This window comes from Hipposideros armiger, unplaced genomic scaffold, assembly GCF_001890085.2.
Source record: "Hipposideros armiger isolate ML-2016 unplaced genomic scaffold, ASM189008v1 scaffold_1055, whole genome shotgun sequence".
NCBI lineage: Eukaryota > Metazoa > Chordata > Mammalia > Chiroptera > Hipposideridae > Hipposideros > Hipposideros armiger.
The window spans coordinates 182,600-193,715 of record NW_017732405.1 but is presented as its reverse complement, the minus strand read 5'-3'; the positions used below and the strand labels follow the sequence as shown (position 1 = coordinate 193,715).

Here is an 11,116-nt window from a genome sequence, read left to right as displayed (position 1 = left end):
GTGTGGTGACTTTAAAATATTGTGCATGGAGGTAACGTGTGTTACCTGAGACGGCAGTAAAGGATGTTAGGACCCTTCAGTGCTACGGGGTCACCTGTCCCCGTCCTGGTCCCATGAGGGGCCTCGTCCACCCTGCCCGCTGTCCCCGGGTCCCCAGACCTCCTGTGGCTGCCTCTTTCCTGCCTCATTCAGGGAACCTGCTTGGAGCCCCCACCACAGCCAGGGCACCTGGCACCACCCTGCTGGGATGGCGAGGGCTTGCACACCGAGCTGGGCTCTTAGTCACTGTCTGTCCCTTCCAAGAACACACAAGTATCCAAGAGCTTTTAGTCTCCTTTGTTCAGTGCTCCAAACTCAGGCACACAATAGGTGCTCAATAAATGCTTGGGGGGGGGAGGGAGAGTAGGGGGCAGGGCCAGAGGCCCACAGGGAGGGCTGGACTGACATCGGTGGCACCAGCACAAGTGCCCATGGCTGCCCCACCCACAGGGTCAGCTCCTCCCAAACCCTGGCCTGGGTCACCCCCAGTGGCCTGGTGGGTCCACCCACCAGTGGGCAGTGACCTTGGGCTCCCCATAAACCATGGTGCTGCCTCCTCCCCAGCTCTGACCCCACAGCCCAGCCCAGCCCAGTGCCCGGGCAAGGGGCAAGCAGCAGACACCTGAGGGGCTCAGACACACGTGCACACACATGTGGTCACCACAGGTCTGGCGGACAGGATGAGCGGGTCGGGCTCACCTTCGTCCTCTGCTGATGCTGGTAGATCTGCCAGGCGATCTGCACATGCACCGCACACCACCTGCCCGGCTTCTGCAACAAGGCAGGTATACTCAGTGCAAGGCCAAGGCCTCCTCATGCCCCCCGTCGCCCCCAGATTCCTGTTGTCACGGGGCACCCCCACAACCACCCAGAGTCCTCCCCAGCTGTGGACCCTCCCTGAGGTCCCACCACACCCCCTCCTCCCAAGGACACATGCACACGCTCACCCTGACTGCTGTCCGGTATGGGTCGGACACCTGTCGTCAACAGAGGGAGCATTAGGTCTAGGCTCTGAGGCAGCTGAGCCCCAGGGGTGGGTGGGGACACACCTCCACAAAAGGGGGTTTGGGGGGGTCTGGGCTGGTGGGACGTCACCCAGGGAAGGAGGCTTAGGCACCCTGCCACCTACCCCAGGGCTCTTCTGGAAGAGGGTGTGGACAGTGCTGGCCCGGCCTGTTACCTCGATTGGGTTTGAAGTCTGAGGAGAGAGGAGCAGGCACATCTGCGGAGCCCCCAGGCCCGTTCCCACCTTGCCCTGCCTGAGTTGCCCTGCACACGGCCGCCCGGGGGCAGCCTAGCTTCCCACCACACCCTCAGCCTGAGGGTTTCTGCAAAAGCAGAAAGTGGCTCTCGATGCTGCTGTGCCTGGGCCAGGATCTGGGCTGGGGGCCGAGACAGCCTTGTTTCAGGGAAGGTGAGCAAGGAAGCCCAGTCCTGGGGCCTCCTCCTGTGCTGCCCGCCCCACCGACACCTCATCCCAACCCTGAGCTCTCTCGGCTGAGGCGGGTGACAATGCATGAAGCACAGCTCTTGTGGACCCTGGTGCCCACAAGGCCCCGCCCGCTCCTGTCCAGACTGGAGGTCCAGGGGTTCCACACACAGGCTGCGTCCCGTCAGGGGGTACCTATGTCCAGTGTTCTCTCTGCACGCTGCCACCCTCTATCCCTGGGGACACCTCCATGCCCGCCCCACCTCCGGGAGCAGCTGGTACCTTGGGCTGAAAAGCGCCCTGCAGGGACCCAAAGGGGCCTGGGTGTGGGAGCAGGGTGGGCAGTCCCGGGATGGCAGGAGGGAAGGACGGGAAAAACTGCAAAAGAAGTAGGGAGGCGCGTTCCAGGGCTCTGGTGGGGCACTTGGACGTCCTGGTGGGGGTACTGGCCCAGCCCGCTGGTTCCCCAGCCCTCTTCACCCCCCTGCAGTTGGCAGGTGGCAACACAGACAGCCCCAGCCCTGCCCTCCACCCTGCAGCAGTCCATGCAGAATCGCAGGGACACTCACATTGGAATGTCGGAAGTAGGGGCTGTCCAGCTTGGGCGTGTACTTGTCAAACTGGAAGGGAAGAGGGTGAAGAGTGAGGCCTCCCCCCCAGCACGCCAACGCCCTCCACTGGGCCCAGCACCCACCACCCCATCAGGCCAGGGGGTGGCCTGGGGGGCCGTCCCGCCTCCTGCAGCTAGCAGCCAGCCAGCTGTTCCATGGCCCTGAACTGGCCCGCGGCGCCCAGGTTCTCAGACTGGGCACAGCCCCTCCCTGTCCCAATGGTCCCACCATGTAAAGAGGAAGGTGCACACTTGCCCGTCTGGGCATCCCACTGTGCCAGCTGAGACCAGGAGAAGGGGGCTGCAGCCATGATGGGGGGGGGGCATGGAGCCCAGGGCTGGTGGTCAAGTTGTGGGACACACCCAGACCACGGGCAAGGCCTGGTGGGAGCGGAGGGGCCCACACCCCACACAGCAATGGCTCAGGAGACCAGGCCTCTTGGCCTGGGGATCATGGGAGGAGGGCCTGGTTCCCACGGCCCCTCAGTCCTGTCTGGGCCTCCAGGCCCATGCTCTGCTGCAAACCAAGATGCCGATGACCCTATGTGGGGACAACGGGCCCTAAGGCCGTGTCACACGCATGTGGACACGGGGCGCCCGCCCAAGCCCAGGACAGGGGGACCAGAGGGAGACCAGGAGGGGCTGGACAGAAAGACGGACAGAGAGGGACGGTGCGGGCCTGCGTGCATGCGGGCGGAGTGTCTGTGTGTGCCTGCGTGTGTCCCGCCGCCCGGGCCGCCCCGCCCGCCTGCACGGGGGCCTACGCACCGGCGGGGCTGCGGCGGGCGGCAGGAGCGGCGTCGGGGGCAGCCCCGTGGGGAAGGGGGCGAATGTGTGTTGGTGCTGGTGTGTGTGCTGGTGTGTGTGTTGGTGCTGGTGGAACTCCGCCCGCAGCAGAGCCCCCGGGCCCAGGGGGGCGCCGGGCCGCTCGGCGCTCTGGACCAGAAAACGCGCGTTCAGCTCTTGCCTGAGCAGCTCGTGATCTACAAGAGAAAAAGAGAGAGACAGAGAGGCACGTCGGCCGCGGGCTCCCGGCGGGGCGAGGCGGATAGTCACCTGGCACTCCCGGCTTCGGCAGGCCAAGCCGTGGTGGCCACTGGCTACGTGCGGGCCCCAGGGTGGAGGTAATAGAGGTGCCTGTGACCATGTACCAATCAGAATCCCCGCATGAGGCTGGCAATACATGATTGGCTGGCTGAATGAGATCAACAGGCTGGCATCTAAAGACAAGAGAGAACACCGTGAGCCTGGGACCCGCTCGGGCCCACAGGGATCCTGCCCGGCCAGGCTACCCAGACCGGTGTCTCGGCCCATCCCGGGCCGCTGAGCTGTCCCAGACGTCTGGGCTGACTAAGAATGTTAGTAAGAATTTGGAGAGGAGACCCACGGAGACATCCTGAACGACCTAAAATGTGACCCTAAGGAAGCATCTGCAGGCACCAGGGGGCGGGGCACTGTCACCTCAGACCCTTGCACGCCACAATTCGGTCCCCTACACGCTAGAGATGAAAGGTGAGAAGACACAGCCCCCGCGCCCCCGCTGCCTGGCTCCGGACCTGCTCCCACGCGTGCACGACTAAGGCCCTGACAGGAAGCCTCGGCTGCGCGGGGCAGCGGGTCGCCCTAGGAAAGGCGGCCTGCTGGGGCCACCGGAGTACTGGGGCGCTGCGGTGGGGCGGCAAGGGGTCCGAGCGGGGGCGGGGGTTGTGCCTCGGAGGCTGGCACCCCTCCCCGGGGCCGTCCCCCCTCCCCCCATCACGGAGTAGAGGGGAACAGACAGCGACCCCTGTCCCTGCGAAGGGCGCCCGGACCTACCGGCGGGGTGTCCTGGGATGACCAAGCTGTTGGCCGGCAGCGCCGGGGGAGGGGGCAGTGTCGCGGGGGCGGCGAACATGGCCGCCGCGTGGTGCTGGTGCTGGGCCTGCGAGCGCAGCGCCAAGTGTGAGGTAGAGAGGTGGGCGCCAGGCCCGTGCGGCGACAGGGACGCGTGCTTCGCGAGCCCGAGGCTGGCGCTGCTGCTGGCGCTGCTGCTCCTGCTGCAGGGATGGGGGCTCAGTGCCCGCCCGCGGCGCGCACCCCCACCTGCCCGGCCTGCCCCGCCCCCGAGGCCGCGCCCCGCCCCGCGCGCACCTGAGGCTGTGCAGGCCGTTGTGCGCAGCCTGGCCGAGGCCGTGGCCGTGGCCCGGGAAGGCGCCCAGGGGGAGAGGCACGTGTGTCGGGAGCGGGGCCCGGGGCTGCGGGGGCGCGGGCAGCGGCTGCGGGGTGAGGCGGGGCAGGGCGGGGGCTTCCTTCTTGATCAGCGGGCTGGCCGGAGCGCCTGGCGCGGGACCCACGGAGGGCGCGGGGCTGCGCACCGTGGGCAGGAAGGGAGGCTCGGTGCTCAGCTCGCGGCTGCGCTCCAGGCCCGAGACCTTGGGCGCCGCCCCAGCCTTGGCCTCGGACTTCTCTCCCAGAGAGGGGCCTGCGGAGAGAGGCGCCGAGTGAGCAGCGGGCCCGGCGCGTTGAATGCGGTCCACCTCCTGTGAGGGGTCCTGTCCTCGCGCGTCTCTGACGCGGCCAGGCAGCGCAGTCACACCAGGGTCCTGCCCCCCACCGCTCACTCCCAGAGGGGCAACTGCCCTTAAGTGTTCTGATCTTGGCAACCCCACCAGGGGATGCTGCGACCCCATTTTACAGATGGGGGCACCAAGCTGCCGCAGACTAGGCCCACAAGGGTGCTGGGCTTCCCGCCTGTGCCACCTAGATGCCCACCTGTGGCTGGAGCTTCGCTTGCTGCCTTGGTCCACTCTTTTTGGAATGACCCAGGTGACCCATGGCCTGAGTCCTCTTTGGGCCCATGGATGAGGGAGCCTCCTTCTGGGGAGGGAGGAAGCTGCCGCTCCCCCACACTGCCTGGGAAGGTGGGGAGGAGGATGGACGACGTGGCCTGGTCCCTCGTCACCTGCCAGTGACTCTACAGCTGTGGGCCTCTGCTCAGTCCATGACCTCAAGCTCCTGCCTGCTTATTCCTCAGGTCACACGCGGGGGGGCACGTGTCCAGGCCAGAGGCACTGCTGCCCATCTAAGCAGCTTTGCCTCGAGGGGCAATATCCAGTTTCTCAAGAGTGGAAATCCGGGTGGCTGAGTGCAGCCACCCAAATGGGCTGCTGGCAGACCCACTTTCTCTGCCGAGTAAAGCCCCGTGACCCAGGCCGGCAGCCAGACAGCAGGTTATGGCAGGCTGGCTGAGGCCTCCGGGATGCCGCCCCCTTGTAAAAACAGGAAACGGCCCCTCTGCCTGTCTCTACCTGTCACCCCAGGGACACAGGCCCCGCCTCCTGTCTCACCTACATCTCGAGAAGCAAGAGCAACCGTCAGGATAGAAAAAGGCAGGCGTGAGCCACCAATGCCCTGGCTCTCCAAAACCTTCTACCCTCCACGGCAAAGGGGTGCCCCCGGCCAGGAACCCCCCCTGACATGCACCGCTGGGTGCCTCACAGCCTTGGCTGGTTCCCTGAGCTCTGCCCACACTCACGAGTGGACCCTGGTAGTGGGCTGAATTGGTCCAAAAATACATGTCCAAACCGTACCTCACTTCTTGTGAACGTGACCTTATTTGGAAAATCAGTATTTGGAGATACGAACAAGCTAAGCATCTCAAGATGAGCTCGCCTTAGAACAGTGTGGGCCCTAAATGCAGTGACAGGAGAAACACGGCCACCAGCCCAGGGGTGCCCAGGTCTGCAGGCAACACCAGAAGCTGCAAGAGGCGGGAAGGACCCGCTCTCGCCTCATGCTCTGCTCCCAGAACCTGACCCAAGACAGCCCCACCGGGCTGCTGTGACATCAGGAGAATGTCCCATCCCTGCCCAGGCCGGGGCCCAGGCCATGGATGTGCTTACCTTTATCGGCTGCCGGGGCAAAGAGCTTCTCAGAGCCCACAGACGCCTGCAAGAGAGAGGAGCGTCAGAGCCAGAGGGACCCCTGGGGCTGGGGTGAACCTGACCCTTACCCCCTGCCCCTGGCACCCAGGAAGCAGCTTTGGGCAGGTTTGGGGCACGAGAGGGCTGCTGGGAGTGGTCAGATGTATCCACTCGCACACACGGTCCCCACGTGGGAGGGTGGCCACACCCAGGCCCAGCTGCCAGCGTGTGGCCACACAGGACGCGGCCTGCAATGGGGGAACCACAATGCCCCCGTCAGCAGGGACGTGGGGGCTCAGCGTGGCCCTGCCACGTGGGAGGCTGGGACGTGGAAGTATGGGCACCACCTGGCAGTGCCAACCCCAGGAACACTGCTCCACTAGGCCTGGCACCCAGATGGAGCAGTCCAGGATGTCCCCCACCCACAGCCAGGGCTGGCCAGACTACAGAACACCGCCTGCCACTATTCAGACTGCCTGAGTCACAGGTCTGGGCGCGGACGTGGCCCCTCAATATGTGGCAGGAGGACCCCCACGGCTCACGGGACAAGCCAGGTAAGACCACCCCCAGTAGACCTTTCTGGTGTTTTTTTTTTAAACGGCGTCACTGAGATATAATTCACAGACCGTATAATTTACCCACTGAAGGTTTTTAGTGTGTTCACAGCCACGAGCAACGATAGCCTCAGTTTTAGAATATTCTCCTCACCCCAAAGCTCGCAGCCCCCAGCCCAGACACCCCTGCTCTGTGTCTGCACACACCCCTAGACTTCTGGGTGTATGAGGCAGCCAGCGGTGCCATTGGGTGGTGTCTGAGGTACCAGAACTGCACCCCACGAGGATGACCATGACCAAAACCCAGAAAACAGTGGGAGCTGGAGAGGACGCCAAGGAGCTTGTGCAGTCTTGGGGGGAATGTGAAATGTGCAGCCACTGCAGCAAGCCGTGTGGTGATTCCTCAGAAATCAAATAAAGGATGACCATATGACCCAGCAGTCCACTTCTGGGTCTATGATGTCTGACACTTAAGTTCGCTAACTTGTTGCAACGGTGCAATCCCTCTTTTTTGAAATCAGAGGGATTATTCATTATGAATTTGTACCAACTGGACAAACAGTGAACCAAGTTTACTATTTGGAAGTGCTGAAAAGGCTGCGTGAAAGAGTTAGACGACCTGAACTTTTCGCCCACAATTCATGGCTCTTGCATCACGACAACGCACCAGCTCACATAGCACTTGTCTGTGAGGGAGTTTTTAGCCAGTAAACAAATAACTGCATTGGAATACCCTCCCTACTCACCTGGTCTGGCCCCCAATGACTTCTTTTGTTATCCGAAGATAAAGGAAATATTGAAAGAAAGACATTTTGATGACATTCAGGACATCAAGAGTAATATGATGACAGCTCTGACGGCCATTCCAGAAAAAGAATTCTAAAATTGTTTTGAAGGGTGGACTAGCTTTCCATGGGGAGTACTTCAAAGGTGACTGTAGTGATATTCAGCAATGAGGTGTGTAGCAATTTTTCTAGGGTGAGTTCGTGAACTTAACTGTCAGACCTCGTATGCCCTAAAGAACTAAAAGTAGGGTCTGAAGGAGAGGCTGGCATACCCACGCTCACAGCAGCGTCCCTCATAACAGCTAAAATGTGGAAGTCACTGAGTGTCCACTGAGGATGGATGCGTTATAAAAGATGTGGTCCATCCACATGGGAACGCCACTCAGCCTTAAAAAGAAAGGACACTCTGACACATGCTCCAACATGGACGGAGTCACAAAAGGCCAAATACCGTGTGACTGCACTTACATGAGGTCCATGGACAAGGCAGATTCATGGAGACAGAAGGCAGATGGTGGTGACAGGGACTGGGGGGTTACTGTTTAATGGGCACAGAGTTTCAATTTGAGAAGGTGACAAAGTTCTGGGGAAGGACAGTGGTGATCACTGTACAACAATGTGAATGCTTAATGCCACCAAACTGTGCACCTAAAAACAGTTAAGATGGTAAATTTTCTCATGTGTATCTTAGCACAATAAATAAAAACTTAAAGAGAAAAAAGCCTGAGGGACTTTTCTGGGACAAGGAAGACATCCTGTGTCTGACCGTGGTGCTGGGTATGTAGCTGCAACATTTGTCAAAACACAGCAAACTATGCTTAAAACAGGTGCATTTTATTGCACACAAATTTCAGTGTAGGAACCTCGACCCCAAGATGCCGTGTGGCCGCAGGACCCACCAGGCGGGCAGGCAGAGATGGGAATCCGAACAGATGGGCACGCGCAGGCCGTGCAGCTGAGGCTGCGAGTGTCTGGGGAAAGGCAGGTCATCCAAACGGATGAGGTGTGATGGGAACTCACTGCTTGGAAAAGGGTCGCCAAGATCCTGTTCTGCTCCCCATACCAGAGTAACTCCAGGCTGACTGCTGACGGAAATGTGAAAGCAAACCGTACCGTATGACGACCCACCGTGGCCTGGCACTGTATGACTATGCTGGAATGGGGTCACCTCTCGGCAACCATGTCCCCAAAACCCAAACGGAAGAAAACGGTGGCAAACGCAGTCCCGAACACAGCACATGAGGTCAGGGACTGGGACCCCTGACAGGCAGGGACACAGCCCACGGTCGGCCACAAAACCAGAGGGTCCCAGACAGGAAAGGTGGGAGCACAGGCCCCACCCCACCCACACGACAGACCACTTGTGACCCTCCTCACGCACCCAGGTGGATACAGGCTCAGTCACGCTTCTACTCAGGAGCACCATGGCCGTGACGGCTTCCTGCATTTGTCTTCACGCTGGTTTGTTTTTCCTGGCACACTCTACATGTTGAGTATAGGCCGTTAGGTATTCGAGTCCCTGGATTGTCACTTCGCCCCAAAGAGTCCCCATGGGGGTCTACAGGAGCAGGATGGGGTGGGGTGTCAGTCCTGGGGGGCCGCTGGCAGTGCCAGCCCTGCCTGCCCTCAGGGCCCATGCCGATGGAGAAGAAAGGTGTGTCTGCACATGAGGACACCTCAGACCCTGCCCAAAATCTGCCTGGGAGTTGCGGTGTGAGGCCAGGTGCATTCCTGATCACTGCACCCCGCCTGTGGGCGCATGAGTCACCTGCCCGCCCACTGGCCTAGGGCTGCCTGCAGACCCTTGGGCCTTCCCAAGTTGGGTCCTCCGGACCCAAGAGGGTGGAACTCCCCTTTAATGAGGCTGTCCCCTTATAGTCTTCATTATGTGCTGCTCTGACAGTCCCTCTGGGCCGTGGGAGCGGCCTCCAGGGTCCCCAGCCATTGCCACAGGGCCCCTATCTCCCGTTGGGGACAGATGAACTGAAGAGTTCTGGGCCCAGCCGGCAGCTGTCTTTATGCTCCAGGGGTGTGGGCCCTGGGCAGGGAGGCCCCAGGAAGGAGGGGGCTGAGGCCTGTGCCCACCTGGTCTGGAAGTCCTCTAAGGTGGGTGGAGAGGAGAAGCTGGTGTGCGACTTGGGTCCCACAGCACCCAATGGCAGGTCTGCAGCTCCTGCCCTGGGTGGAACCCCTGTGGCACCCCTCCAAGTATCGCCATGTGACTCACACCACCATCTGAGCAAGGCCGTGTCAGAGGGGAAGGCTGCGGAGGCCTTGCTCAGAAAACACGTTTGTTCTCATGGGGCATGACTCCTCGTGGTGCCACCCTGGAGGGCGGGCAAGTTCATCTCAGGCCGCCGCCCCCCAACCCCAGCCCGGTTCTGGTTCGGTGCAAGGCATGGGCCAGAGCACGGGCTCCCAGGGCCAGGAGGTGGCGCCTCACACACTGGAAAAGTCAGGGGTGGGGGGGCGGGGTTGGGGAACACGCTCAGTCCGCGGGCTGAAAACGGAAGCTCTGGTGTCTTCCACACCCCTCCGGGCCCCTGGGACGCCGCCCTGGCAAAGGCAAGCGGGAAGGCCACGCTCCTAGGTCCGGCGGGTCCCCAGGCCCCACTCTGTCACAGTTCAAGTTTGCTCAGGGAAGTTGAGGGATTCCCGTTCCCAGGGGTCCTGGGTAGGGAAGGTGGGCACCCACTGCACAGTGAGGGCCTGGCGTCTGGCCGGGCCCGGCCACGCCCATCCGGGGACAGACGCCCGCAGGCACAGGACCTCTGGGGGGCCCTGGCCCAGGCTGCAGCCCCTTCCCGGTGCACGGACAGAGGCGCGCCTGCTGGGACTCGCCCCTGCAAGCAGGCCCTCTGCTCTCTACTCCAGGAGGCGGGGTGTGGAGCTGGGGAGCAGACTCAAGGGTGGTGGGCAGCCCCAGACCTGAGAGAATAACTTCCCCAGGATTCTCTCCCAGGATGTGCCCCAGGGGCTCCCGGGGCCACATCCTTCTCCAGCCCTGGCACTGAGCCTATTTGGGGGTGGAAGGAAAGGGTCAGTCCAGGCCAAAGTACAGGTGGGAGGTCCCCGGCCTGCAGGTTCTGGGTCCCGGTGGACGGGTACGCCCGGCAGGGAGAGTGTCAGGGCCAGCGTTCACTTTCCTGAGGTGAGTAATCCCGGCCGCGGCCGGCGGTCACGGCGCGCTTTGTCTGCGAGGACAGACCCGCGGGGCAGCCTCGGCCGAGACACGCGGCACAGCCTCCGCCGGCCGCGCCCCGCCCCAGACAAAGAACTCCAACTCCGGGCAGGTGAACGCGGCGGGCGCCAGGAACCCGGGTGGCCGAGATCGCGTCGGGGCGCAGACAAAGGCGCGCGCCCCACACGACGCCCGGCCCCGCCTACACCGCGGGTCCCCCCAGCGCCCTGGCCGAGGCCCGGGACCCTCTGCCGGGCTGCACCCCTGCCCGCCTGTCGCCACGTGCGCCCCCGGGGCTCGACCGGAGGGACGCGGGGGTCTCCCCGCACTCGGCTCCGGGGAGAGACGGGGTGGGCAGGGCGCCGGGGGCCGGCGCCTCGCTCCTCCAGAGGGGGCGGCTGCTCCCTCGACCCCGGTCCCTCAAGCCCCCGGTCCCTCCCCGAAGCCACCGGCGCGCACTCACCGCGCGGCCGCCCCGAGTCCAGCGCGCTCTGCGGGCGATCGCGGCTCGTCCTCAGGCCGGAGCTGAAGCCGGGAGACGTGGACGCGGGCGGCGGAGCGCGGGTCACCGCTGGCCTCGGCCCGTCGAAGCGGCCCCCCTCCCGGCGAGCCCTGC

At 62.9% G+C, this 11,116-nt stretch overlaps 1 protein-coding gene across 1 annotated transcript in view; it reads right to left on the bottom strand.

Moving 5' to 3' along the window:
- Positions 1-11,116, bottom strand: part of FBRSL1 (fibrosin like 1) — an 83,241-nt gene that overhangs the window by 22,190 nt on the left and 49,935 nt on the right. The window contains exons 6-15 of the mRNA XM_019631962.1: positions 5,960-6,005; positions 4,209-4,539; positions 3,894-4,114; positions 3,230-3,298; positions 2,847-3,061; positions 2,038-2,088; positions 1,751-1,846; positions 1,169-1,237; positions 987-1,016; positions 739-810 (exon numbers count right to left, since the gene is read on the bottom strand). Coding sequence (XP_019487507.1) covers positions 739-810; positions 987-1,016; positions 1,169-1,237; positions 1,751-1,846; positions 2,038-2,088; positions 2,847-3,061; positions 3,230-3,298; positions 3,894-4,114; positions 4,209-4,539; positions 5,960-6,005 — 1,200 coding nt within the window. The remainder of the gene's footprint in view (positions 1-738; positions 811-986; positions 1,017-1,168; positions 1,238-1,750; positions 1,847-2,037; positions 2,089-2,846; positions 3,062-3,229; positions 3,299-3,893; positions 4,115-4,208; positions 4,540-5,959; positions 6,006-11,116) is intronic.